General features: G+C 62.3%; 11 protein-coding genes across 11 annotated transcripts; all 11 read right to left on the reverse strand.

Moving 5' to 3' along the window:
• Positions 1 to 609: 609 nt before the first annotated feature.
• Positions 610 to 2,100, reverse strand: LINJ_25_1950 (hypothetical protein, unknown function; the record flags this gene model as incomplete). The annotated part of the gene is made up of 1 exon (XM_001466189.1): positions 610 to 2,100. The coding sequence occupies one exon, from the start codon at positions 2,098 to 2,100 to the stop codon at positions 610 to 612; it is 1,491 nt and encodes a 496-aa protein (XP_001466226.1).
• Positions 2,101 to 3,902: 1,802 nt separating this feature from the next.
• Positions 3,903 to 4,322, reverse strand: LINJ_25_1960 (hypothetical protein, unknown function; the record flags this gene model as incomplete). The annotated part of the gene is made up of 1 exon (XM_001466190.1): positions 3,903 to 4,322. The coding sequence occupies one exon, from the start codon at positions 4,320 to 4,322 to the stop codon at positions 3,903 to 3,905; it is 420 nt and encodes a 139-aa protein (XP_001466227.1).
• A 944-nt stretch (positions 4,323 to 5,266) lies between these two features.
• On the reverse strand, positions 5,267 to 5,929 carry LINJ_25_1970 (conserved hypothetical protein; the record flags this gene model as incomplete). Its single annotated transcript, XM_001466191.1, has 1 exon — positions 5,267 to 5,929. One exon carries the CDS (start codon positions 5,927 to 5,929, stop codon positions 5,267 to 5,269), a length of 663 nt encoding a protein of 220 aa, XP_001466228.1.
• Positions 5,930 to 6,608: 679 nt separating this feature from the next.
• On the reverse strand, positions 6,609 to 7,781 carry LINJ_25_1980 (conserved hypothetical protein; the record flags this gene model as incomplete). Its single annotated transcript, XM_001466192.1, has 1 exon — positions 6,609 to 7,781. One exon carries the CDS (start codon positions 7,779 to 7,781, stop codon positions 6,609 to 6,611), a length of 1,173 nt encoding a protein of 390 aa, XP_001466229.1.
• A 350-nt stretch (positions 7,782 to 8,131) lies between these two features.
• Positions 8,132 to 9,172, reverse strand: LINJ_25_1990 (conserved hypothetical protein; the record flags this gene model as incomplete). Its single annotated transcript, XM_001466193.1, has 1 exon — positions 8,132 to 9,172. The coding sequence occupies one exon, from the start codon at positions 9,170 to 9,172 to the stop codon at positions 8,132 to 8,134; it is 1,041 nt and encodes a 346-aa protein (XP_001466230.1).
• A 767-nt stretch (positions 9,173 to 9,939) lies between these two features.
• LINJ_25_2000 (conserved hypothetical protein) lies at positions 9,940 to 11,424 on the reverse strand (the record flags this gene model as incomplete). The annotated part of the gene is made up of 1 exon (XM_001466194.1): positions 9,940 to 11,424. One exon carries the CDS (start codon positions 11,422 to 11,424, stop codon positions 9,940 to 9,942), a length of 1,485 nt encoding a protein of 494 aa, XP_001466231.1.
• Positions 11,425 to 12,143: 719 nt separating this feature from the next.
• Positions 12,144 to 12,839, reverse strand: LINJ_25_2010 (conserved hypothetical protein; the record flags this gene model as incomplete). The annotated part of the gene is made up of 1 exon (XM_001466195.1): positions 12,144 to 12,839. One exon carries the CDS (start codon positions 12,837 to 12,839, stop codon positions 12,144 to 12,146), a length of 696 nt encoding a protein of 231 aa, XP_001466232.1.
• Positions 12,840 to 13,245: 406 nt separating this feature from the next.
• LINJ_25_2020 (conserved hypothetical protein) lies at positions 13,246 to 15,237 on the reverse strand (the record flags this gene model as incomplete). The annotated part of the gene is made up of 1 exon (XM_001466196.1): positions 13,246 to 15,237. The coding sequence occupies one exon, from the start codon at positions 15,235 to 15,237 to the stop codon at positions 13,246 to 13,248; it is 1,992 nt and encodes a 663-aa protein (XP_001466233.1).
• Positions 15,238 to 16,071: 834 nt separating this feature from the next.
• Positions 16,072 to 19,272, reverse strand: LINJ_25_2030 (putative kinesin; the record flags this gene model as incomplete). The annotated part of the gene is made up of 1 exon (XM_001466197.1): positions 16,072 to 19,272. The coding sequence occupies one exon, from the start codon at positions 19,270 to 19,272 to the stop codon at positions 16,072 to 16,074; it is 3,201 nt and encodes a 1,066-aa protein (XP_001466234.1).
• Positions 19,273 to 20,414: 1,142 nt separating this feature from the next.
• On the reverse strand, positions 20,415 to 21,110 carry LINJ_25_2040 (putative acylphosphatase; the record flags this gene model as incomplete). The annotated part of the gene is made up of 1 exon (XM_001466198.1): positions 20,415 to 21,110. The coding sequence occupies one exon, from the start codon at positions 21,108 to 21,110 to the stop codon at positions 20,415 to 20,417; it is 696 nt and encodes a 231-aa protein (XP_001466235.1).
• Positions 21,111 to 21,338: 228 nt separating this feature from the next.
• Positions 21,339 to 24,527, reverse strand: LINJ_25_2050 (putative kinesin; the record flags this gene model as incomplete). Its single annotated transcript, XM_001466199.1, has 1 exon — positions 21,339 to 24,527. One exon carries the CDS (start codon positions 24,525 to 24,527, stop codon positions 21,339 to 21,341), a length of 3,189 nt encoding a protein of 1,062 aa, XP_001466236.1.
• Between the last annotated feature and the right edge of the window lie 1,201 nt (positions 24,528 to 25,728).

Genomic DNA, 25,728 nt, shown 5'->3' on the forward strand with positions numbered 1-25,728 from the left:
TGCCGCTGCGTGTGGGTGAGATGAGCGAAAGGGGCGCGGGACGGAGACACGATGCCCCCTTCACACCACCCTGCAGTGAGTTCGCTGGTTTTTATGTGCATGCGTGCGTGTGTGTGTGTGTGCGTGTGTGCAGGCAGCACCGGTGATGAGAGAGACAGAGGAAGGGCCCGGCGGCGGCGCGCACAACAAGACATAGGGAGGGAGAAGGTAATTATGACGTACAAGGAAAGAAAGGCAGCTGCCTGGCTTCGCTGTAGGGGCGGGGCGGGGGTGGCAGGTGGCATTGGCCACCCCCGCCAGCGAGCGAGCGAGAGATAGCCTTCGGTGTCCTTCTATTCGGTAGTGTGCTTGATTACCTTCCGCACAGAGCGGGAGAGGGATGTGGAACGGCCCGGACAAGAGAGAATGTCGCGCACCAGCTGGCACTCAGCAGGTCGGCATACAGCATACGTAAACATCTACCCGATCATCGTTTTTGGCCAAAGAGAGAGAGACCCGGTCGTGGCTCTGCCGCAGCAGTGGGTTGGTTGGCTGAGGAGGGCCCGAGGAGAGCGTAGGGAACGATGGTCAGCGTGGCAAGTGCGTCCCCTGTTGCCATCAGCCATGGGGCTAATGCTGCGCCGACTTCGACATGGCCTCCATCTTGTCCAGCTGAAGGGCCGCCAGCGCCATTTGCTGGTTAAGCTGCCCCACGTGCGCCTCGTACGCCTGCCGCACCGCCATCCAACGCCGCTGCAGGGTCTCGTAGCGCTGCACGTTGGCGCGCGCAAGAACCGCCACGTCGATCATCTCGACAGATGTACCCACCCTTAGCGCAGACGCGGCGTTGCACCCCATTGCCGTCCACGCGCGTTGCCAGACCTGCTGCTCCTCCTCCGAGGCGACGGTGTGCGAGGGCTGGTAGGCAAGGAGACGACGCAGCCGCGCACCGAGGCTGTCCGCCGCGCCGCCGGAGCTGCCCTCGCGCATGCTCAAGAGGCTCTCCGCGTAGCGCTGCAGTGTGATCAGCTGCTGATAAACGCCTTCGATTGTCGCGACATGACGACACTTGCACTCCACCACGTCCCCGAGACAGCACGCGATGCGGCTCAGCAGAGCGTCAACGGCGCCTTCGCCGTCGTGCGCCTCGCCTGCTGTGACCCTGGCCGTGCCCGCCACCGCAGCTGCCGCGGCGCGTGGAGGTGAGGCGGCAGATTCTGCTCGCTCCGAGGCGGGATGCGGCGATTCGTTGGGGCGCTGTGTGACCCAGCCGAATATGTCGTCCTCGTCTTCACCACCGCCTTGCACCACCCACACGTCGTCCGACAGCGGTGGCGGCGGCGGTGCACGGGTGGGTGCCTTGGCATGATTGCCCGACGCCTCGCTCCGCGCCTTCGCCCCTGCCGGCATTGCCGGGAGTGCAGCCGCCAAGTCGTCGACGTCGTCGGGGAACGCAGTGGGGGAGCAGAGGTCTATGTGTCGCTCTTTCCGTAGCCGCTGCAGCTTCCGCGCAATGCGGCGGCGGAGCTGCGCGGTGTCACTGTCGCTGCTGTCGAGGGTATCGGAGGCCACTGCGCGGTACTCGGAGAGGAGGGCCGCTGCCGACGGCGCTGCCGTGCCACCGAACAGCTTGTCCTGTTGCTCAGCAGCGAGCGTCGCTGCTACGCGCGCTGTCTGCGCATGCAGCCGCCGCAAACATTCCTGGAGTGGCGCCCCCATGTCCACGAGGACAAGAGATGGGGCAGCCGCAGCCGGCATGCAGGCTTCCATCCAGCCAACCCTCGTAGGCGATGAGCGTATCTGTGTGTGTGTGTGTGTGCGCGCATGCGTGACGCAAGCTTGATATCGACGAGGAGAGCCATAGTGGAGTTTGTGTGTGTGCGTGTGCGTGTGCAAAGGAGGATAGAGTGAAAGAGATGGAAAGGCATGCATCGCCATCAGGCTACAACGTCGTCGACACTGCGCATAGGTGATGCGCGCCTGGCTTGCTTGCCACGCGTATCGCTTTCTTCCCGCGTCTCTGCAGCGACCACGACACATACAGGTAGCGGCGATGGCGATAGCATGGCGCGGCGTAGCTGGCAGGCGATGGAGGCCACACCCCCAGCCTCTCCTGTGCATTGGTAAGTGAGCTCTCGTTGTCGTCCGCTGTGGGGGAAGCACATCGACGCTTGCGGTCGTTTATGTGGTCGTGGCTGGACGCGTCAGGTGTGCCGCCGTCGCTAACGCAGCCAAGACAGAGGGGGCTACCTCTTCTCCAAGCAGGGCCAAACTCACAGGGCTCGCAACGTGGTAGCAGAGCAGCACGACGTTGCACCACCCGCACAACTCGGCGCGCATGGACTCCAGGCCGCGTAGGCTGTTGGAGAGAGTGTACACCTCCGGTGGCGGCGCTGCTGCGTGGGATGATGAGCTTGGCGCTAGTGTGCCGCTGTCTTCATCAGCCCGCCGCAGGAAAGAAGACGGTGCATCCGGAGTTCCGTACACACGACTCTGTGCGTCGCCGATGATGCCATCAAGCGCTGCAGCCAACCCTGTTCCATGCGGCGGAGTGTTGTCATGGCTGTTGAGCAGCGACGACGACGACACCTGCAGCGCGGTAGCGAGCTCGCGCACCACTCCATCATCACCCAGTAAGAAGAGTTGAGGGCTGCTGGTGCTCCGAAGGCGGCCTCCGTCCAACCGGCACGACACGGCAGAGCCACGCTGCGATGCACGCACTGACGTCGCTGACCCATCGTTGTCGCCCTGGTCGCATGCGATTTCTGGTCTACTATTAGAGCCACTTTGAATGGCGAGGCGCTCAAGACGCATGTAGAGCTCGATGACCGCCGCCGTCGTAGAGGCGGAGGGGCCGTCATGCTGAGAAGTTGAGAGTGGACGGAATAATGTGTTGATTGTGTCGAAGGAGCAGGGCATTGGAGAATGGCGTGTGTGTGTGTGTGATGCACGGAAGGATCCCATATGTGAACATAACCCCGCACCCAGCTAGAATGCCCATGCATGCGTTTCCGAAGTTCCCTTGCAGCCGCCTCCCGAGACGAGCGGGCGACAAGGAGAGTGAGCGACGGAGTATTATAGCGGCGTGATGGCGAAGAGGCAGCACAGGCTGCACACTCTCACGCATGAGCGGGCATCGAGGGGATGCCGATGTGCGAAGCGTAAAGACGGCGACACACACACACACATACCCACGCCCAATGCCCACCTGTCTACATTGCGGTCATTGAAAAAGGTGCATACCGTCCATGCAGGTGGTCTCTTACCTGCGTGACCCCCTCCCTTCACCTCGTTCTCCTGCCAGACAAGCTCAGCCGAGGGGGAGGGGGATGCTGTTCTGGCCGCTGTCGCTGAGGCCAAGAAGGCGAGCGAGGGCAGAGGCGGAGACACACGCAGACAGAACGAGTGATGATACAGCACAACAGCACAGAAAGAAGAAGAGGACGGCAGAACAGCCTCGTGTGACGTGATCTCGCTGGTGCGCTACTCTTTCGGTGGCACCATCCTCCCCTCCCCCCCCCCCACACACAATCCCGCCTCCTCGCCGTGACCGTCGTCGACTTCCACGCAGAGCCGCAGCAGACAACGAGAGCAAAGACGAAAAGGGTGAGATGGAGCGAGGTGGTCCCCTGCGGAAGGCAGAGAGGCAGAGGCAGCGGAGTGCGTGTTTCCTCGTGTGCGTTTCCCCTTTCCTCTTCCCTGCCCAACAAGGACGCACAACCCGAGAAAAAAAAAGCAAGACCGCCATGAGAGAGAGAGAGACAGATCCAGCAACAGAATGCTTCGTACGACGCAAGCATGGCTCACCGTCTTACGCGCCGTGCGTACGTGTGGCGAGGGTATGAATAGCAGAAGAGGAGGAGTGCACGCAGACGCATCAACACGTCCGCCAACGTGGCTCTTCCGGATTCCTGTTTCGCATTTTAGAAGTTGTACCCGTCAGCAGCGTCGTCGCCATCGCCACCATCAGCGACGGTGAGTGACACGCCCGCCGCGATGAAGCACACCCCGCTGAGGAGCGTGAAGAAGAGTGCCAAGCCGCAAATCACGGAGGTGTGATAGAGCACCACCGCCAGACCTGGACCCGATATAAGCAGCACACCGCCCATGAAGAGGCCGACTGTGCTGAAGGCATCCAGCGGCTCGTCATCAAAGTCGATGAAGTCGTCGCTGTCGGCGCCGCGACCACACAAGAAGAAGGGGACGGGGGCGAAGCAGTAGAGCGCAAGGCTCATCAAAGGCCACGCATTTCGTTTCCTTACAACGGTGCAGCCCAAAATCAGGAATAGGAAGCCCATCACCAGGAAGAAGGCCGAGATGATCAGCTGGCGAAGGCCGGACATGGCAATCAGCTGAGAGAGCGATGGAGGGAGGAGGGTGCTGTGCCGCAAAGGTTGATACTGATCTCCGGCCCTAATAGCGAAGACCGACACACACACACACACACACACACACACGCAGACTGGCGTTGGTGAGCTTCGAGTGGCGCGGCAACGAGTCGTTGTGCTGGTAGCCGCTGCCTCACCCCGGGTGCAAGTGGATCGGCGTGACCAAAACGATCAAGCTAAAATAATCGAAGGCGAAAGGGAGAAGAGAGTTGGCAAAAGAGGAACGAATGCGAAGACGTGCAGGCGCTGGCGTTCCAGCAGACATACACACACATATATATATATATATGAGTCTGTGCGTGCGTGTGAGTATGCGTATCTGTATGTATGTGTAATGTGTACATGCGTATGTGTTGGGCAGGATCCGGTGTTCGAGCAGCAGCACAAGCCGAGCAGGGAAAGAGTTGGAGAGGAAGACGGTGGGGCGAGGGCATTACCGAATCGACTTGTGTGCCTACAACCAAGGAAAGGCAGCAGCAAGAGGGGAAGACAAATGCGTGCGTTGTTGTTGGGGGTGGGGAGTGGGCGTGGGGGGGGGGCCGGTGGCGGGGCCGGGCTAGATGGTGGGTTCGAGCACGGTGCTGCATCACTCTACCTCTGCCTTGCAAGACGCGACGGTGGATCTCTTCCAGCGCTTTCTTCCCATCGAGATCGACGTACTCGCGCTCTCACGTCGTTCCACGAAAATGCGCGTGTGTGCTGTTATCATTGTTGTTTTAGAGAGGAGAGATACACACCACATACAGTCTCTGCCTGCCTGCCTCTCAGCTCTTTCCCTTCCGCTGCATGTGCAGCTCACGGCCCGCGGCGCTGAGCGAGGTGCCCCGTAGCCGGGGGGCGTGCATCCTTGCATAGCAGCGTAAGAGCGAGTGAGTAACACTCCTTCTCGGCCACCCGCTTCACTTTGATGGCGACTGTACCTCCCACGCCAGTTCGAGCAGGTTCGACGCTGCGCCGTCAAGAAAAAGCTTCTTGGCGTGGCTGCTGTTCAGCTTCTTCGCCGTTTGCACGACGCTGAGCCCCATCAGCAGCGGTCTTGTCTCGCCGTAGCGACGGATGCGGTGCGCTATAGCGCTCGCGAGAAGGTTCGTCAGCGGGTGGTCACGGAGGCCGAGCAGAACCGCGAAGTCGAGTGACGGCGTCTCATCATCATACATGAAAGCGCCGGGCCCGATAGCCGGCGCGTCGTAGCGGAGAAGAACACCGGGCGCACACGTCTGCTCCTCCGTCACGAAGAGAAGCACGTAATCGACGAAGCAGCGGACCGACAGGTGCAGCACCACACGGATGCTCTCATCATTGCCGTCGTCCGCGACCTCCGCTGCCGCCGCCGCTCCTGTGGACGATACCGAGCTGGGGCCAGGGAAGCAGAAGGTGATGGTACGCTGGCGAAGGGCTGGCTGAAGTTCCACAGCGGGGTGCTCTGGTGTAGCGGTGGAGCACGTGGTCGCCTGCGGCGCATCACAGACACTCGAGCTCATCCTCGCGGTTGTGTGCTTCTGCGGAGCTCCCTGCGCGTACAACTGAGGTGTGCACTTTTCCACGAACAACGATCCCATCATGCACACACGCGTACACAGAGGGATAGAAATAGAGATGAGGGAGGGGGAAGGAGGAGGAGGGGAGAGCTTAGGAACAGCTGCGTGTGCCAAGCAGAGACTAACAGGGGTGGGTGGGTGACCGGCGTGTGCGCCTTTCCGTTCCTTCCACGCCGTCTATGGGGCGAAGCAGACTCTTCGGTTGGTGCGCCACGTGCACGTGTGCACATGCCGCCTTCCACACCGCACGCGATACGCAACCATTCTTTCTCTACTTACCTCATCCACTCGCACCTGTAGCACCGCGGTGACCAGGAGCGTAAAAGTGTCAGAGAACCGGCACACCAGCACATGCACGCATGCTCGTGCGCTTCGCCGCCGCGGAGCTCCTTGCTTCACTTCCTCTTTCTTCGTACAGAATTATTTCGCGTCCGTGCAGGGAGAAGAAGGTTCAACGTGTGAAGATCCGGAGGGGAAGACGGTGGCGGAAGCACGAGCGAGAGACAAGAGGAGGAGTCTCGACAGGGAGAAAGGGAGGGAGGGAGGGGGCGAAGATACGGATTCAAGTCGAACACACACACACACACACACACACAAGCACGCGTATGCAGGCAGGCGGGCGGAGAGAAAAGGGGCATCGCCTGACAATGGAGCGGCACTACGGCAATGGGCACCGCGCCCACATCGCAGATGCACCGCCTCCTCACGGCCGCGAGAGGGAAATAAGTGAATCACAGAGGGCGGCTTCGATCGACTTCGCCTCCCCCCGCCGCACCAGCACCGGCGCGCTGTCGTCGCCGCTCTTCGTGTAGACCAGCACCCACTCTTTGTAGCTCTGCAGCAAGTTCGCCACGACGGCGTCGCAGCGGTACGCGTGCAGGTTGCCGATCGCCTTGCGCTTCATAGCCTCCTCACATGTTTCGAGCTTGAATGTGAAGACGAGCGGCTGCGTCGCGTCTGGCGCTGCGCGGTGCAGCCATTCTTCCCGCAGCAGCAGTAGAACCTTTGGCACGTTGGACAGATGCAGCGTCAGACCATCCCCTCCACTGATCTTCTCCCTTGACATCTTGGGAAGCGGCACGTAGTAGTCTGACACGGCGGCCGCCGCGAAGAACAAGCACGGGCGCTGCTGCAGCACCTGTGGCGCAGCGGTGCCACACAGCGTGCGTGAGACGACTTCAAGGAGAAAGATGTACTCGACGACAGTGTCGTAGGCGACGTAGTGAACAAGGCCCTTCGTGCGGTGGTAGAGTTCGGCGACGCGATGCAACTCAGCCTTGGACGCTGCTGCCGGCGTGGACTCGGCGCCCGCTGTCGATGCCGAGTCCGTGCCGGCAGCGCTGGGTACGGGCGGGGATGCCACGGCCGCAAAGAGCTGCTCAGTGCTAAACGTATCGAGTACGCGTCGAAAGGGCATAATGGCGGTGCGGTGGTGCAGCAACACGCAGGCCCACCCACGCTCTGCCAACGCCTCGACGAGGTGCGCGCCGCGGCCGCCACTGCTGAAGTTCGTGATGAAGCGGACGGCGTTCACCTCGAGAGGTACGGTCGTGCCGCCGCTCGTGATGAAGGCGATGCCCGGGCAGTCAGGGTAAGACCGAGCCACGCCTTCAAGGAATGCGAGTAGAGTGTCCTTGTAGGCCGACAGCCGTGCCTGGGTCTCGGATGGCATGTTTTCGGCGTAGAAGGCATCCACATTTTTCTGCATGTTGACCATCTCGTTGCGGCGGACAGGGGCGGAGGCGATGATGCTCTTCGCGGCACTTGTGCGAGGCAGAGGAAGTGGAAGAGAGCCGTGCGCAGCGATAAGAGACGAGCGTGGTGACGATGGTGTCTTGCAATTGTGTGTGTGCGTGCGCGTGCGAGGTGAGAACATTGCGGAGACGTGTGCGTCGACGGGTGGACTCAAGAGAGAGAAAATCACTACGTATCGCAGACTGGCTGAGACCTCCGCCGCATTCCCGCAATATTCACATGACGTGCGCGGAGGACAAGATGCGGGGGACTCGAGGAGAGGGGTAGGTGGGGGACGGGTGACATGAATCTTACCTTTGACTCTCTCGTGCTCCTGGCTGAGCTTGCTCTACTTCTGTTTTACCGCAGTGGCTAGGAGCACGCGCAGGTAAGCGAGGCTGGGGGGAGGGGGTGGGAGGTGGGGTAGGGCAAGGGGGCCGCAGTTGCTACGCTCAACGCAACTCACCACCATACTCTCTTCCCTGCTCGGCTTCACGCATCATCGCTGATCTCACCCTGCAACTCTTCGCATAAATCTTCGATGGCGGCGCGAAGCGACTCCTGGCGGTGGATGATGGAAGCCACGGCGCTTGACCAGCCCGCACATCGGCACGCCACGGCAGACGGCGCATAGTGTGCAAGGATGGGTGCTTCGTCTCTGCGCGCGCCTTTGGAGGGTAGCGCGACCAGCTCCTCCTCCACGCGTGCCGTGCTCCCCTCCGTGCCATTGACATCATCGCCATTCGCCGAGTGGTCGGGGGGGCCGCCGAGGCTGTCCATGACGCCGCGGCACTTTACAAAGTACAGATGCGTGCGGTAACGCGGGGGGATAAGCCGTAGCAGTGTGCAGCGCTCCACGTCGTGCACGCGTAGCGTTGGCGTCGCAGGCGCTGGGGCAGGCGCAGAGGCGGCAGCGATGGAGGGCGCTGGAGGGCTGTGAGCGATGTGATTTGGGCGCCTCTCTACCAACTCGTACTGCTCATCGTCGCTGCTGTCCGGCTTGAAGAGAGACTTGATGTCCGCCGGCTCGCCCGTGCGCTTCGGCGTGCCTTCCTCTGCCTTCCCTGCCTCCGCGGCTGTCGACGGCTCGCTCTCCGACTCGAGACACACGTTTGGCGTGCAATGCTCAACTAGCTGGTTCGCCAAGCTCAGCGTCACCGTGTAGTGCTCGCGCTCCAGGTCTTGCAAGCGATCAATCCATATTGCCAGCGCCGAGCTCGTCTGCTGCCTGTTTTCTGCTGGACCCTCTGGTGCTTCAGCAGGTGAGTGAGGGGAGGGGTGGCCATTCTGCCGCTGTTCCGTCTCGACTGCCGTCTCCGTCAGCGCCTTCTGCAACGTGCGCAGCTGCGTGCTGATGCGCTGAAACTCTGGCAGGACAATACCTTGGATGTTGCGCTGCAGCTCCGTGGCGGTGATGTCACCAGTGATGGCGCGGTGGAAGAGCAACGTCCATTGCTGGTACGTGGTGCTGCGATCCCGCTGCAGCTTGAGGGCCGCAACGGCTTGTGCCCTGTTACTCGCCGTCGCCGTCATGATGCAGCTAATTTAGCCCAGTAAAACGAGTATGGAAATAGCAGGCAGAGTGTACGGCGTCTCGGTGATTGCCACACGCCTCTCTCAGCGTACGCGAGTGCACCCGTTATCCACTGCCGTGAGAGAGATCAGCGAGGGAAGAGGGGGTGGGATGGAAAGAGTCTGAGAAACACAGAGGTGTGCGCTGAGAACACGCGTAGCCGCACCGCGCCGCACACGCACGCATACGTACACAGATGCGCGCGCACATTGGATACTTGTATTGTGCGCGGAGATTGCTCCAGGGTTCAGAGGCGGTCACGGCGACGACGGCAGTGCACAAGAGGCCCGCCTACACCTGATCCCATCGAGAGCGGCCTGATGGGAGCGTTGTGACGCAGACTTTGTTCGCTTGGCCTCGGACTGCTCAGGCACTGCATTGGTAAGCTCAGAGTCCGAGTAAAGCGCCTGTAGCATCGAGAGCACGAAACCAGAGAGGAAGACGCAAAAGGAGGAAGGGGGAGGGGGGCCGCGGGCGGGATAGACAGGCATGCGCGCGGGCTACGTACGCACACGCACTCGCGCACACACCAAGGACCTCATAGAGATCAATATACGGTACATGTTCGTTGTACATCAAGGAAGTCACACACACACACACACACACACACAACGGAGCACATGAGCAAGCCAAGAAGCGGAGGATGGGGGGGGAGCGAGCGAAGACGCGTTCAACCACCACTGGCGTCCTCGCTTCAATTCTACCCAACGTAAGCAAGCGAGCCACGTCACAGCGTGCCACCGCTCATCCACGCCAGCTGCGCGCGGATGTCCGTGTAGACGAGGTGCAGGTAGCCCTTTCCGCCATAGGCGTGGGTGAGGTAGTAGTCGCCGCGCGCGAAGCCCATGGCAATGCGGACGGTGTCGATGAGTTCCTGATCCCCTGCCTCTATTGCTGCGGCGAAGCTCTCGTCGAAGCACTGCAGAGCCTCGTCCTCCTGGTTGCGGCTGCGGTACGCCTCGCCTAGCTGCATGGTGGCGATGCAGAGCTGCCGTGGCGCCCCAAGCTCCTTCGCCAACTGCAGCGCCTCGTGCAGGGTAGTGGATGCCTCTAGCTTAAGCCCCAGCCGCTCTTCCAGGTCGGCCACACGCAGGGTCGCCTGGCACTCCTGCGGCTTCAGGTCATTTTGCTGCGCCACGGCGCGGCAGCTGCGCTGGTACTTGAGGGCCAGCGGCAGGTCCCCGCGCGCCTCACTCACATCGCCAAGGGCCGAGTAGGCGGCACCCTCATCAACGACGTTCTTGCCGCGCACCGCGGCTTCGGCAGCCGTCGCGTAGTGCCGCGCTGCAGCGGCAGGGTCGCTGGACTTTAGGGCCTCACCGAGGGCTTGATGCACCCGCACGAGGCAGCGGCTTGCGTCCTGGAGTGCGGCTTCATCACGGAGGGCGACGGCGAGGCGGTACATGGCGTCGTAGAGCGCGGCCGCCTCCTCCAAGTGTCCCTGCCGCTCCTGAAATGTGGCGTACACGTGACGGGCGCGCTGCTCAAGGGTGCGATCAAGTGACTCCATCATGTAATGCAGCGCCATTTCGTGGTACCACGCAGCTTCGGCGTAGTCGCCCTCGCTCTCAAAATAGTTGGCGAGCTGCTCGCAGTGGGTGAACACTTGCTCAAACTCGCTCTGCCGGCGAAGGACTTCCACGGCGGACAGCTGCTGCTGCACCCACGCGAGGCGGTCATCTGGGACGTTGAAGAACTTTCGCGAGAGCGTGTCGACGCAGACGGGGTCGCGGTGGGCTAGCTCGAAGAGATGCATATACGTCTGCACACACCCCTCCGCCAAGGCCTCGCAGCAAAGGCGTAAGGGCACCGAGTCCCGCTCAGGGCCGACAACGACGACTGGGGCGCTGGCGTCGTCGACGACCTTCGTTCTGGCGGCTTGGCGCTTTTCGGTGTGGGCGGCCGCACCTGTGGCACCGTTCTGCGGGGCGCGGAGGCCACAGACGGATCCCTCCCGCCCCGTTCTGTCGGCCTGGCCGACAAACGGAGTAGACTGCCCACGCGCACCGGCGGTGAAGTGCGACGCCGCCGTCGACGCCACCAACGCGGTGGAGGTGCCGAAACGTCCCGCCGTGCCAGGCTGCGCGGTCTTGGAAAAGGAGCTAGTGGGCTGCGGACGATTCGGTTTTCCGCAGCGACCGCTGCTGCTTGGCTTGCCGAGGCTACTCGCCGCCGCCGGCTTCCGCGGCACGCGAGATGAGGCCGACTGCATCGTCGATGGAGGCGATGAAAGGGGAGATGGCGGAGGAGACTGCGTCCCTCCGCGGTCCTCTCAGCACACGATGGCGCCCTGTGCTAGAATGAGTGCACGCACGTGAGCGCGTGAGTTTATGGAGAGAACCGAAAAGGGACTTTGACTGACCCCTCCCCCTCTGCTCTCTCACTCTCTATCAGCCAACTGGCAGAGAGGCAGGCGGGTGTGTGTCGGTGTGTGGGGTAACGCGAGGGGAGGGCCGAGGGAAAGAGGGCGAGAAGGGTGCAAGTCACTCCTCAGCGGGGTCAAAGAGATGCCAGCGAGGCGAAGAGGAGGCAATGCTGGGCGGAGCAGAGGCCTGCTTACATTGTCTTGGCTTGCCTCGAGCACTGCACGGCGCGAAAGGCGACCACAAGCGTCGAGCAATGAAGGCCATGCCCCTGCCCCCACGCAGCACAAACACAACCGCACATCTTCAAGCTAGTCATTGTGTTACTCATGCGCGGCACAGTTTTGCGCGTCTCGCCCTCTGCGCAACTGACAGGCCGGCTAATGCATTCGTAGGTAAGCACGCACACAGGCCCGCGAAGCGACCTCGACCTTATCCGTGGCTCGTACGCCCACATGCAAGTGTGCGATGGAGCGGCACTGACAGCGATAGCAGCACGCGCCAGCGGGGCCCGGGTGTACGTGCGCAGATAAACTGCAGCCGCAAACGCTGGCGAACACTGCTGCCTCTACTCCGCGGAGAGGTGGCCCGACGCACGCCGAGCGGACGTTGTGCGGAGGCGCTTGCGCAGCCGCTCCAGCTGAAGCTTCCCGTCGGCGGTCACCGTGTTCGGCAGGCCCAGCTCCCGCCCGGCACGCACCGAGAAGCCTTCATCGCCATAGCCGACGAGGACGCCAGCCCTGCCACGCCAGAGAGCTGCCGGGGGGTCGGTGGGCAACTCCGGGAGCCGGCCGGCGCGGCTCCACCGCTGCGATGTCAGGACGTAGGCGTGCACTTTCAAGTACACGCATTCGTACGGGTGCTCCTCAACGCGCCGCTTCACCTCCCGGAGAACAGGCGGCAGTAGCGCGTCCACCGCGCCATTGCCGCCGCTGCTGTTCCCCTGGGCGGTGAAGCCGCCTGCTATGGCCCTCACATCGGTGCCGTTCAAGCTGTTCGCCGTTGCTGCTGCGACCGCAGAGGTGCACGGCGCTGCGGAGGAGGGTGGCAGGTTGTACTCCACAAAGCAGTGCCCTCTGCTCGCGCCATTCGTGGGGTTCGTGTAGAGTCGCGTGGTCACTGGCTCCGCAGCCGGGTAGACATCCGTGAGGTAGCGGTGCACCGCCAGCTCACTCGTGTACCACGGAAAACCTGATATGATGAGTACAGTAGGCATCAGACTTGCTGCACTGCTGTGCGTGGGCTCGAGCAGACGAGCCGCCATGGTGACATGGGCAGAACGTTTTGACTGCGTGCGTGGGGGGTGCGCCGATTTATGGGAGGGGGTGGGGTGGGGTTTCGCGCAGGAAAGGGAGGGCAACAGAGGGCGTGCGGAGAAGAAGGCGGAGGGTGGGTGTGGACATTCACTGCATCGCTTGTCGGATTTCTTCGTTGTTTTGTGGAGGAAGGGGAGGAGGAGGAGGAGGCAGATCGCGTCCGGCTCTTTCCTTCGCCGGACGCGCGCATGTCCTTTGCCAGACGTGCGCTTCCCCCCCCCCCCGCACGGTTGCTGGCACTCTTTCGTTCAAAAACCTCTGTGCGTATGTGTGTGTGCGTGTGCCTCCGGGTGCACTGGCCGCAAGAAAGAATGCACGCAAGGCACACACACACACGCCCGGCGTCTCTCGCGCCTATGACCACGATCGCAACGGTAGCGTCAGCTCAGCCGCCTTCAGCCCCTCCAAGGCGCACAGCACCTTTGCATCGCCCCCAGCACCACCATTGTTGCAGCCGTGGCCCAGGTGCTTCTCCATGGTTTGCACAATGGCCGCCACGTCGGTGCGCGCAAAACCGTCTTGCACGTGCTTCAGCGCAAAGGACTGCAGCTCCGCCTCGTACGCGGCACCACCGATCTCGAGCGCAGCACCTCTGCCAGAAGACAGAAGGTTAGTCACCATCCGCGCCGTTCCGCGTTCGTCTATCACCTCCATCGATATGAGCGGGCGGAGCAGCTGAAGGCCTTGCCCAGCGAGGTTCATAACTGTCGACGCGGACCCCTGTCCAGCACTGCCGGACATGCGCTCCTGCACCTCGCTGAGCACAATCGCCAGCAGCGAGGTGCGGTGCGAATTCCATGCTTTCCACAGCGACGCGGGAGGCTCGGCGGCAGTGACGCTATACTGCGGCACCACGCGAGACCGCGACTCACTCCGTAGGTGACGGCGCAGATGGCCCACCACGGTGCGCAGCATCGACTCCATTGCCGGCACGTGGGCTTCCGGCAGCGGCTTCCCCTTTTCCTGGATGCAAACCTCCGCCAACATCACTCGCATCACCATGTCAGCAGAGAGCGCAAAGGAGGCGGCCGCAGTCCCAGACGCTGGTGCCGCCAAAACTGAGGCATCATTGACAGCCCACTTGCCGCGCCGCCCCGTTGCTGCAGCGCGATCGCCTCCACCGCTGGTGGCAGAGGAAGCCGACGGCGTCGTGCAGAAGAGTTTCGACATGACGTCGTTGTGATAACCGCGCAAAGCAGTCCTGCAGTCCATGCGCGGCGCCGCAGCGATCACCAGCGGCAGGAACGACAAAAAGAATGTCTCCAACGACTCCGTGTCGATGCGCTGGTACAGCCGCCGCAGGTCGTCCGCCACGGCAGCCGCGAAGGAGGCGCGCACAAAGTCTGGGACGCAGCGCTGATGCAGGGCGACCATCCGGCGGTACCACACAGGAAGCGACAGCCCCCCAATCGTGCTCGGCCGCACGCACTGAGTACCGCTGCTGCCAGTTGCACTGCCGTCCCCACCACCGACATACTGCGCCCACTCAGCCGCGGAGAACGGAAAGGCGAGGGCCGAGTCAGCCGGCATGTCACACTGCATCTCGAGCGTGGCAGCGCACATGACGCACGCGATGGCGTGCATGTCTCGCTCTTCCAGCGCAGCCGAGTCTGCCAACGAGCCGCCGCCCCCGAGCAGCGGCAGCGAGCTTGCCTCCAGCGCCTCGCGACATCGCTGCCACACCGTTTCAACACCGAGAATGCGTTGTATGAACGCCTCAGCATGGCGTACGGTAGGGGCCGCATTGTCCTTCTCCGCGGGCGCCGCAGCGCCCCCGTCTTCGCCGTCAGCACTGCGCGGATGAGCCTGCGACACAAACTGCGGGGTGCACACTCCGATCAGCAAGTCCCGGTACTCACTCGCGCTCTGCAAGCTGAGCGTGCGCGACAGCGGGAAGTGCCGGAGAAGCTCTTCCACGCAGTCCCACTGTGAACACTGAGTGGCGCATCCCCAGAGCAGCCCCACATCGGCAGAGGAGAGGTCGTCTGTGGACAGCCGCATTATGTCGCGCACCACACCCACCTCCACATCGCGCTTTAACGTCTTCAGCTCAGCTGTGGTGAGAGGGAACTGCTGCACACCGGCGAGTGCGCGCCGCACCGCTTTCAAGGGCAGAAAAAGATCGTCGCTGCTCAGCACGGCATCCCCATGCTGGGCCCGCTTCAACGCATTCAGGAGGGTCTTCAGCAGCTCCGCGTGTGGCACCTGCTCGTAGAGGGAGTACGTGATAAGCGCGTCGGTCACGGCGGGTGGCAAGGTCTGCTGCGGCTCACACAACAGTTGATGCATGGTGCGATGAAGGACGCGGGAGAGCGGCTGCACGATTCGAAATGGTTGGAGGTTCATGCTGTTCGCTTTCCAATGCGTATTTCGCTTATGTGGGCACAGAGCATGTACAGACACACGCAGAAAGACCTCTGACGGCACAATGTAAGCGATGGCTCCGTACTGCCGCCGATGGGTCGTTGGCCGCAGCTCGCGCAGGCAGACGCACGTGTGTCCGCGTTGAGTACGAGGGAGAGGGGGCGTGCATCGGCGTCGTAGTCGATTTGGTGGTGATGCAGCGAGGTGGTGACGGGAGGGGAGGGAGGGAGGAGGAGACGAGGTGCGAGAGTCACAGCGAGCGGGACACCAAAAGGCGATGCTGACGTGACTCACCGATATGCGACCGATGTGGCGGAGGGGCACACATCCGTGCACGAGGACTAGCAAGAGAGAAAGGGAGGAGGAGCGCTGCTCCACGTTGGTGAGGGACATCACAACGCATCCGCTACACGGCTGCCTTGATGTCTCCCCCCTCCCCAAATCCTCCACTCCAACCAGGCACACTGATGCATTTGAGGGTGTGCTCACCTACGTATGCGCGACTTTACGGGGAAAGGGTCGGGGCGATGGTGCATGGCGGTGTGTTGCAGAGCCCCGTGCGTGACAGCACAGCTCCTTCTTGTTCTAACCAAAGGCTTCCCACCCTGCCGCTCAATGCCGGGTCACAGCGTCCGTTATCGTGTCATCTCGATCCACTGGCCTCATGCGCCTGTGTACATGTTTGGATGCGCGCCCACACACGCACAGACGTACACGATGGAGGGGAGGGGTGACGATGATGTCTCTCATGCGCGCATTGCACAGGCTGAAGCGCGCCTTCTCGGGTGCGCACGTGCGTGTGTGTGTGTGTGTGTGTCAGTGACCGGATCGACGCGTGGCCGTCGTGCGGCGAGAGGAGGACGGCGCTCCTCCGCCAGAAGACGTCGAAGAGGCAGCAGCGCTGCGTGTTCGCTTGTGAGGTCTCGGTACGTTGCTGCCACTGCCACCACGACGGCCGTCACCGCCGCGGCTGCAGTTTACAGGCATTGTCGTGAGTGTCGCGCTGCCGCGTAGCGATGACGGTCGCGCACTCTGCTGCTGCTGCTGAGACGCCGACACGTGCATTGTCCCTCGAGACCCCTGCAGGAGGTGACCACTAACAGAGCCCCTCTCCCGCACCTCTTCCTTGCCTGGCGATCCTGTCAGAGAGCACAGGGGCGCCGCCGCCGGTGACTCGCGCGGGAGAGTGGCCGTCAGTGGTGGCATGGGTACGAAACTCGCCAGCTGTGGGCTGCTGCTACCACCGCCGCCGCCCCACGCACCCACCGCGCGGCCTACAATGGGCGAGCTGGCCGCGGACGACGACGATGTTGTGGTGCCACACGCCACGACCGAGGCAGCATGGGCGCTGACGGCGCTCGACGACAGCGGGCCCAAGGCCTGAAGGGTGAAGGTGGCACTGCAGCGCTGCACATTGCGCACGATGACGTCTAGCGCTGCCTCGGCATCGGCGGGGGTGCTTGCATGGGGGAAGAAGTGGGTGGCGTGTCGTATCACCTCTGCACACGCATCACGCACCGCCAACTGGAACGGCGCCGCGTCCGCCAAGGACGGCATTTTGGCCCTCAGCCGGAGCCGATCGCTGAACCGTTCACGCGCCTCCTGCACATCGCGCTCGCCGACTGCCTCGACTCGCTGCAGCTGCTTCAGACTCGAGTCTAGTTCGGTACGCAGTCGCTGGCAGACTTCTTCAACGCCGCGCTGCCGCTTGAGCTCCGCCCGCTCCGCGTGCTCCTTGTAGTCGGTGAAGAGCTTCAGACACTCGCTGAGCAGTGCATCCACCGACTTGTTCAGCCGGCGCACAGTGCGAAGACACTGCGCGTCGTACTCTGCCATCACGGCAGACCACGCTGGCGGCGCCACGGAGCTGCTTGTAGTTCGCGATACGAGCAGGGGCGCTGACGCGTCCATCACGCTGGTGGCCAGCGTCGAGCCGCAGTATTCCTCGCTACCGTCCTTTGCCGGCACGTCAGTCACAGCGGTGGCAGGAAGCGGTGTCAGCGGCGGAGGCGGACAGGCGCCGAGGGGCGGAGACGACAGTGGTGGAGCGCCGCTCCCTCGAAGAGCGCCAGTGCCATTACTGTTGCCCACGGGGCAACGGCGAGGGCCGTTGCTGGCCGCGGCGCCACCACCGCCGCACCGAGGACGAACGGCGCGCCGTGTCGGACTCACCGAGGCCGACGGTGCGCCTGAGGTGACGCTGCCGCGCTGGAGAGATGACGTGGCGCTACCGCGTGCGGAGTACGGAGCGGCAACAGCCATGGCCCGACCAGGGTGGGAGACCGCAGCAGCTGCGACGGCTGTCCGCGAGGGGGATCCATCAGGGACGGGGCCTGCGACGCCACGACTACCTGCTGTCTGCGACAACGACTGAGTGCCGCCACTGGGGAAGGCCTGCGAGGGAGGCGGCGGGCAGCTGCGCCGTTCTGGAGACATTGCGGCAACGGCGTCCAGAGGGCACCGGAAGGCGCTGTCGTCTGCCTTCTGACGCTGCACCTCCTCCTCATTCGCCACGGCCGTCGCAGCAGCGGCGTCGTTCTGCGAACAACAAGCGGGCGAGAGAGGCGGCGGCGGGAGAGTGGTGGGCACGGGCTCCTCCAGCGAGTTGAGCAGTTCTGTGCGCCACGCCTGTAGACGCGCGTAGTTGTCCGCGAAGGAAGTCTTCACTGCGTCCTTGGCCTCCGCGACCCCACCGCGTATCACGCCTTGGAGTGCAGCAGCCTGATGCTCGAATCGCTTCAGTGCTTCATGGTACACCTCCTTGAAGTTCTGCAGCTCCGCCTCTTTATCCACCAAGAGCGCCTTCAGCACCTTCACCTGAGATTCCCATATGTGCTGCCGCGCGTCGCTGCTCTGACGGTCCTGCATGAGCTGCTCAACCGCCTCCTTAAGCTGGTCGTACGACTCAGCCATCTCCTGCGTCTGCTCATGTTCCTCCTTTGTTACGTAGTACCCGCCCCGCTCGTTCACCCGCTCCTGCAGGCGGTTGCGCAGTTTCTGGTTCTCGACCTCCATCGAGCGCAGCCGGACAAGCAGCTTCTCTTTCTCCGTGTTGGCGGCGTTGCGGATGCTGCGGGCCTTGACGGCGTAGAGCAGCGTCGACTTGGTCTCCTCGATGTCGCGGCCAACGGACGAGATGCAGGCGATCATGAGCGTCCGGGCAGTGCCGCCGATGGAGTCCTGTAGCAGCTCTGTCAGTTTCGAGTCGCGGTACGGCACATGGCTGGGCCGCGTCGCCTCATTCGTGTTGGACAGCGCGAGGAAGACACTTTTCAAGGCCAGCAGCGACTTGTTGATTTTGCCAGCCTCGCCTGCCGCGACGCCGGAGGCCTGGGACTTCTTCAAACTCTCCGACCCTGCCAGGTCGATCATGAACAGATGCGCCACCTCGGTCTGCTCCGTGAAGGCATTGTACTCCTCCATGTCGAAGATAAAGACGACGTGCGAGCGGCTGCTGCGCTCGTTCATCAGCGTTGCCGCCGTGTGGCGCCACGACAGGCCACGCTGGATCGTCTCAATGGCGTCGTTGACTCTGCACAGCGTCGCCTTGTGGGTGAAGCGCGGGAAGCCGGAGATGAGCGTCACCTCTTCCTCCCCATTCGGACTGAGCATGTCCGTGAGGCGCTCGTTGTAGATCTCGATCATGGACAGCGTCAGCGCGCACTGTGCGCCGTCTGCAATCTTCCGCTGCACATGCTCTAGCATGTTCGCTACTACCTTGTGCACCAGGCCTTGCTCGCCGTCCTCGCTGCCAAGCATGGTGTACGTCTTGCCGGTGCCGGTCTGGCCGTAGACCATAATCGTGCCGTTCATGCCCTCTTTCACGCATTGCAGTATCGGCCGACATGCCTGGAAGACGTCCTCCTGCGTCGACGTAGGAGAAAAGGTGAAGTCTGGGTCATAAGTCTTGGAGTCGAGCAGGATGCGGCGGCTCTGAATGTCAAGGCCGCCGGCCGGGCGCTCCTGCCCAAAGAGCGGGCGGCAGCGCACCGCCACCTTGATGCTAGACGACGACATGGCCTCGCACGTGTCCCCGTCTTTGCTGCTGCAAGGATGGCAATCGCCTCGAGGGAGGGAGAGAACGAGTGCGCGTGCGTGTGTGCCGTGGGGTGTGCGTCCAGCCTGTGTAGGACCCAAGGAGACAGAGAAAAGGATCGACAGACCTTATTGATGAGCGGAGTTGACCTCTGCGCGTGTGTTCTGCGTGAGTTCTGTAGTCGGACAGAGAGGATGGTGGTGGTGGCCGTCGTCGTCGTTATCGTAAGGGAGAGGAGGATGATAATGATATGGCTGTGAGTGTGCTGCTCCTTCTGTGTCTGTCTTGTGTAGGAGCGAAAAAGTAGAGTTGGTGGCTTGATCTAAGGTGTTTCTAAAGTGAGAATGCAACGTGTGGTACCACGCACACACGCACATACACACGTAGCGCCTGTATTGTGCTCTAAGTTACAACTCTCAGTCTACGGTGTGCGCGCGTATGCCTGCGTCGGCGGACGCGATGGCGTGTGAGGGGCAGAAAAGGGATGAGGAGGGGACACGTAGTTTGTATCTCTCGAGCACAGCAACGCGACGCGGAGCACACACACACACACACACACACACACGCACGCGAAAGCGTACACACGTGCAGCTCTACAGGTGTCTATGTGCCTGAGCGTGCAGGTTTCAGTTTCAGTCGTCTGTTACCGCAGCAGACGCACTTGAAGAGCAGTGGGATGGAAAGTGATGCCGCGCGCACATGCTCATCGCCCGAACACGTGCTCGCGTGCTCTACATGGCAACCCCGGTTTCCCTCCTTCAGAGAAGCCGCAAGACCGTGCAGTGGCAATAACACGTTTGTCCCATGCCGAAGAAGAACAGCAAGACGAGAAGGCGAGGGGCCATACCATCAGGACATGTGAAAGAGCGACGGTTGAGGAGGGGTGAGGGGGAAGGGAGGGAGGGAGGGGGTGGCCTCTGTGGGCAAGACCGGGACGGTTTTCCCTACTTCCACAAAGCAGTCAAACAGAAACCACCGCGCCACGACAAGAGAAAGTCGGTGAACGCGGGCAACCACGGCGAGGGAAGCTAACGACAATAACACACGCACGAAAAAAAAAAGATGCAGTGGATCCTTCCCGCTGTTCTCCGCCTGCTCATCTTCTTGCCCGTCTTCCGCTCCACTAGCGGCTCACCACGAAGCCGCTCATCGTGCGGTTCATCGGCGGCTTCGCCATCGCCTCTGCACCGCCGCTCGGAGGCACCACCTGCGTGCAATCCTCCACGTCCACGGCCGTCACCTGCGCCTTTGGCGACCCTCTGTGGCACCACGCCTCCAGTGCGCCGATTTGCTCCTTGGTCCCCTCGGCCAAGATCTCGACCCGGCCGTCTGGTAAGTTGCGCACAAAGCCCGTCACGCCCAGCTCCGTGGCCTTGAGCGCCGTGTACTTGCGGTAGAAGACACCCTGTACACGACCGCTCACGAAGATGCGATATGTGTAGATGTAGCGCGACGCCTCCATGGGGTTGACCACGGCCGCCGCAGCGTCCTCTATCGTGAATATGAAGAGCGCAGTCAAGGGGGTGTGTCTGTTTTCGAGCTCCCGCGTGTTTGTGTATGCATGCGCGAGCAGAGCTGCCTTTCCTTTGGTAATCGAACGCTCTGTGATGGGAGAGTCGAGGGAGGAAAGGAGGAGGGGGGCATGAAAAGCAGCTGCGGCAGCGAGAGCAAGGGCGTAGCGCCCGCCACCACAAAGTCCGAGACGGCGGTGGGCGGGGAGGAGGCGCCTCTTTCCCGGCTTTGCCCAGGCTTGCATCGGTGCTGGCACCTTTGCGTCTCCCACTGGCTGAGACACACGCACGCATACACAAACACACATATCTATATATGTAGATGTCGGCTCCTGGCGTCGCGCCGTTTGAATGCGGCATCGTGAGCAGGGGGGGAGGAAGCACACGAAGATAAAGGCCACCGTGAGGCAACACGCACACCAACACCCAGAGGGGGGGGAAGGGCCCTTCAATGCCCCTCATCACCGCATCGCTTCAGACACACACGAGGGAGACCGGCTACAGTCACCGAGTGAGAGAGAGAGGGTGCGAGTGCGCTAAACCTCTGCATCCATCGCCTTGATAGCGGCGTGAATGAGTCCCTGCAGACTGAGCGCCTCGCTGCTCAGCTTGCTGGCCCCATCTTTGCCGTCGGCAGCGTCGGCGTGGGTGAGCTGTAGCAGCTCACAGATGCGATTAATCTTGCTCTTCATCCGGTGCTCCAGGATGGTGCGGATGGCATGCCGATCCTTCTCGTGCACCATCAGCTTCCTCCTCAGCGCTGCCACCTCCGCTGTGTCGTCGGCGGACGCTTCTGATGATTCGCGGCCGTTTGCGCGACCCTTCATCTCCCGCTCCAGCCATGCGATGCGGCACTGCTGCTCTTCGATCCTTTTCTGCAGCGCCGTCTCCCGCGCCTGTGCATCGCGCAACTTGCGCTCCCCATCCGCTGTGCTCGTGGCACTGCTATTGCATGGGGGTACAGCCTCAGCGTCAAGGAGCACATCTGGCAGTTGCGCCAATATCCCGCGAAGGCGCACTTCCTCCTCCACCTCCTGCAGCCGCTGCCACACGCGGCTAACAGCAGACCGCCGACTTGTGTCAGGTGACGCGGTAGCCGACGAGGACGCTGTCTCAAGCATGTGCTGCACTTCCACGCGGACGCGGTCGATCTCGCGCCCAAGCCGCGCCCTCTCTGCCGTGTCGGCACGAACGGCGTCTCGCACCTCGTCCATCGTGCTGACGTAGGCTTTGCGGCGCGAGTCCCACTCCGCTCGCAGTTCTCGCTGCAGCGCATCCATGGTGGCGCCATCCTGTCCACTGCTTAGTCGATGCGCCAGCAGGCGCGCCTCTTTGTCGGCGATGTGCGCCCTGTCCTCGCTGTTGCGCAGTTGAAGGGTCAGCGCCGCCACGGTGGAGCGCAGCTGCGCCACTTGCGCGTTGTAATGCGCGTGCAAAATCGAGTCGGCGCGCTGCTGCAGGATACGAGTCAGCTCCGCGTCGTTGAAGAGGCTGCCATCGGTTGATCCGCTCCTGTCTTTGCCCGAAGCAGCCACCGCGACGGCGTCTTTGCGGCCTTGTAGCATGACCAGCTCCACGGCGAGCTCCTCCGCGGTAACAGTGCGGCTCGGTTGAAGGAAGGATCGGTATCTCTGTGGCGTACCGGCCCGCGCGCCAGCCTCCGACGACGGGGACTGCACGCGCCTTTGGTAGATGTACTCTGCTGCCTGCGCCTCACTCGCGTTCCCGACGAGCTGCGGGTTCACAACCATCATCGCGGTCGAGGACGGCGGCGGTGAGGTGGCCCGCCGCTCTGCGTTGCCTTGCCGTGCCAACAGCTCCAGCTCCTCCTCCAGCGTCTGCACGTGCTGGTCGTAGGCGTCGACTTCCTCTTGGAGAAGCAGGATCGTCTCGTCGCGGTCGTTCAGTCGGGTGGTGAGGCTCAGCATGATGTCGCGCTGCTTCAGCAGCAGGTGCTTGTAGCGTTCCACCTGCTCCTTGTCCTCCTCCACGGCCTGACGCTCCCTGTCCAGCTCGAGAAGCCGCTCCGCGTACTCCTGACTGGTGCGCGGGTTGCCCTCCATGCCACCCTCCCGCATGATGGCCTCTAGCTCGCGTATGCGACTCTCCAGCTCCTGGCGCGCACGCATCTCTTCCTGATGTGCCACCGAAGATTTCTCAAGCGCCGCAAGAGCCGCCTGCCGGTCCGCCTCCGCACGCCGTCGGTCCTCCTCCAATTCGGAAAGCAGCAAATGGGTGTCAGTCGAGCTCATGAGCCCATTGCCGTCACCGCTATCCATCTCCGTGCGTTCCTGCAGCTGCTGCCGCAGTCGCTGCAGTTCCTGCTCGTACGCCCTGAGCAGCGTTGCCTGGCTCATGCCCTCGTTCACCACGGCGTGGTTCTGAATGTTCTTGGCGCGATTGGCGAACATGAGCGTGGAGAGAGACTCCGCGTACGACTCCAACGCCGGTGAAATGCACGCGATCAGCGTCGTCTTGCAGTTGCCGCCAAGTGAGTCTCGCAGCGCGCTCGTGAGGGCGGAGTTGCGGAACGGGATGTGCCGCTGCACTCGACGGCCGTGCGCGCCGGGCTTGGCGGCCAAGGCAGAAATGACGTTGCCAAGCTCGTGCAGCGACTTGTTTATGTTCTTGGTCTCCTCCAGTCTCTGCCCCGTGACCCCGGCCAGGCGGATTTTCTCGCTGCCGGCCAGGTCGACAATGTTCAGCTTGCCAAAGCGGTAGGAGAGCGGATTCGCCTCGTCGCCCTCCATCGCCTCCACGACAATTGTGAAGATGGCGTGCGAGCGGGAGGACAACTCGCTCAGCTTCGTGGCACTGGTCGCCCGCAGCGCCGTGCCCTTCGCGATGAGCCCGTACACGTCCTCTGGGGTGCGCACGATCCACTCCGACAAGCCATCGACGTAGACGCCGCGCTGGGGTGTGTGGCGCACGGTGAGGCTGCTGCTGCGACTGGCGCCGCCGCTGCCGCTGCCGGCAGCGAACGCCGTGGCCGGCGGCTCCAACAGGTCCGAGATGACCTCGTTGTAGATTTGCATGTAGGAGGCCCGCACGAGGAACTTTGTGTCCTCGCTGGTGCGGCGCCTCTCCCTTATGTGCACAAAGACATCTTCGACGGCGCGAGGAATAATCCCGCGCTCCTCCTCGTTGGTGAAGCCCTCCATTGTGTACGTCTTGCCTGTGCCCGTCTGCCCGTACGCCATGAGCGTGGCGTTGTAGCCCTCTAGCACCGATAGGACCGCTGGCCGCGCGCTCAGCTCGTATACGTCTTCCTGCGTTGCGTCGGCCGCGTAGACGCGGTCGAACGTGTAGCTCTGGCGCGAGTACACCGCCCCCCGACCGTCCTCCGTGTCCAGAGCATCGCAGAGGGTGATGGAGTTGGGGTGCTCTGGTGCTATCTGAACCACGTCGACGAAGGGTCGGTAGCCGTGCAGCTCGCGGTGCAGAGGTGGGCGCACGCGCACCGCCACCCTAAAGTTGTCGCGCGTGTTGGTAGCACCGGCGCCGGAGTAGAGGTTGGCGCCGTCGAAGTGCTCTGACAGCGAGGATGCCGCCGTGGCGAAGGGGAAGCGCCCCTTGAAATGCGGCCGCGCCTCACTGTGTACCGAGGCCGTGCGCGGGCTGCTGCCGGTGAAACTTTCGTCCTGCTGACTCATCAGGGACGGCAACGCGCTTCGGTCGTGCTGGCAGCGGGCGCTGCAGCCGGCACATGGTCTTTGCGAGTGCATGATGGGCGGGAGAGAGGGAGGGAGGGGGGTGGGAGGGGCCACAACTCAGTATAGCGGCAGGCAAGAATCAAGGATGAAACAAGAACAATGTGGACGTATGTGGAAGCGATGTACACACCCACCCACTGACCCAACTCTCCACCAATCCGCCCACCCTACACAAACACGCACGCGCAGAGCGAAAAAGGGGAGGGCGATGGGAGGGAGAGAGGGGGCGCGGGTGCTGATATGGCCAGTACAGCACCTCTCCCCTCTTCACGGATATGCATGTGCATGTGTGTGTGTGTGTGTGTGTGCAGGGTAGGGTTATCAAAGAGTGCAAGAACGGGAGCAGCCGATGCGGAAGGGGAGGATCAATGGGAGGGAGACACACACACACACACACATTCCTTTCTTCACGCGGGTGTTGGCCTCGGTGGCGCCGGCCAAGGGGGCGTCACACAAGCATGCACAATCACACGGACATGACTACATCCGTCTCGAGAGAGGGATGAGAGGTGCACGCGATGGCGCCGCCAAACCGTCGTCCCGCTCCTCCGAAGCTTCCTTGTCTCGATCTCTGCTTCTCTCTTCGCTCATTTTCTTTCCGTCATCGCGCCCCATCGTAGCTTCAGTACGCACAAGCACAAGCGCAGACAGTCGCGCGAACAGACCCAGACACGCGTAGACACCACGATGGTCAGACACCCCCACACGCAGATAAGACCGGCAATCTCTGGGAGACAAGGCCACAAAGAGTAAACATCGAGAAGGAGGGGTGGGAAGATGGCAAGACTTCCTCACACAGCAAGTCGAATGGGGCGGCCCGGTTGAGGACGACGAAGTGGGCCACATGCATACATGAAATACTGCCCCGACACCCGGTGCGCAAACGGAAAACCACAACGACTATCACACACATATGTATGTGTGTGTGGGGAGAGAGAGAGACAGAGGCAACAGACTTTCCAGTGGGTGCTCCCCCCTACCGCCCCACCAGGCGGCGTTGTGCAAGAGACCCCACGTTTGGCACCTCTTCCTCGGATCTTCGCCCACGTGCGCAGCCCTCTCCCACCCTCCTATCCCACCGCTCCACCAATCAACTTACTAGTCCTCCCCTTTCCTCCTCGCGGCCTCTCATCCTTTTATCTCCTTTCTATCTATGTGCAACACCAACAAGCGAGAGAAGAGGGCAAGGGACGCGGCTGCAGCTCATCACACC

This window comes from Leishmania infantum, chromosome 25 (assembly GCF_000002875.2).
Source record: "Leishmania infantum JPCM5 genome chromosome 25".
NCBI lineage: Eukaryota > Euglenozoa > Kinetoplastea > Trypanosomatida > Trypanosomatidae > Leishmania > Leishmania infantum.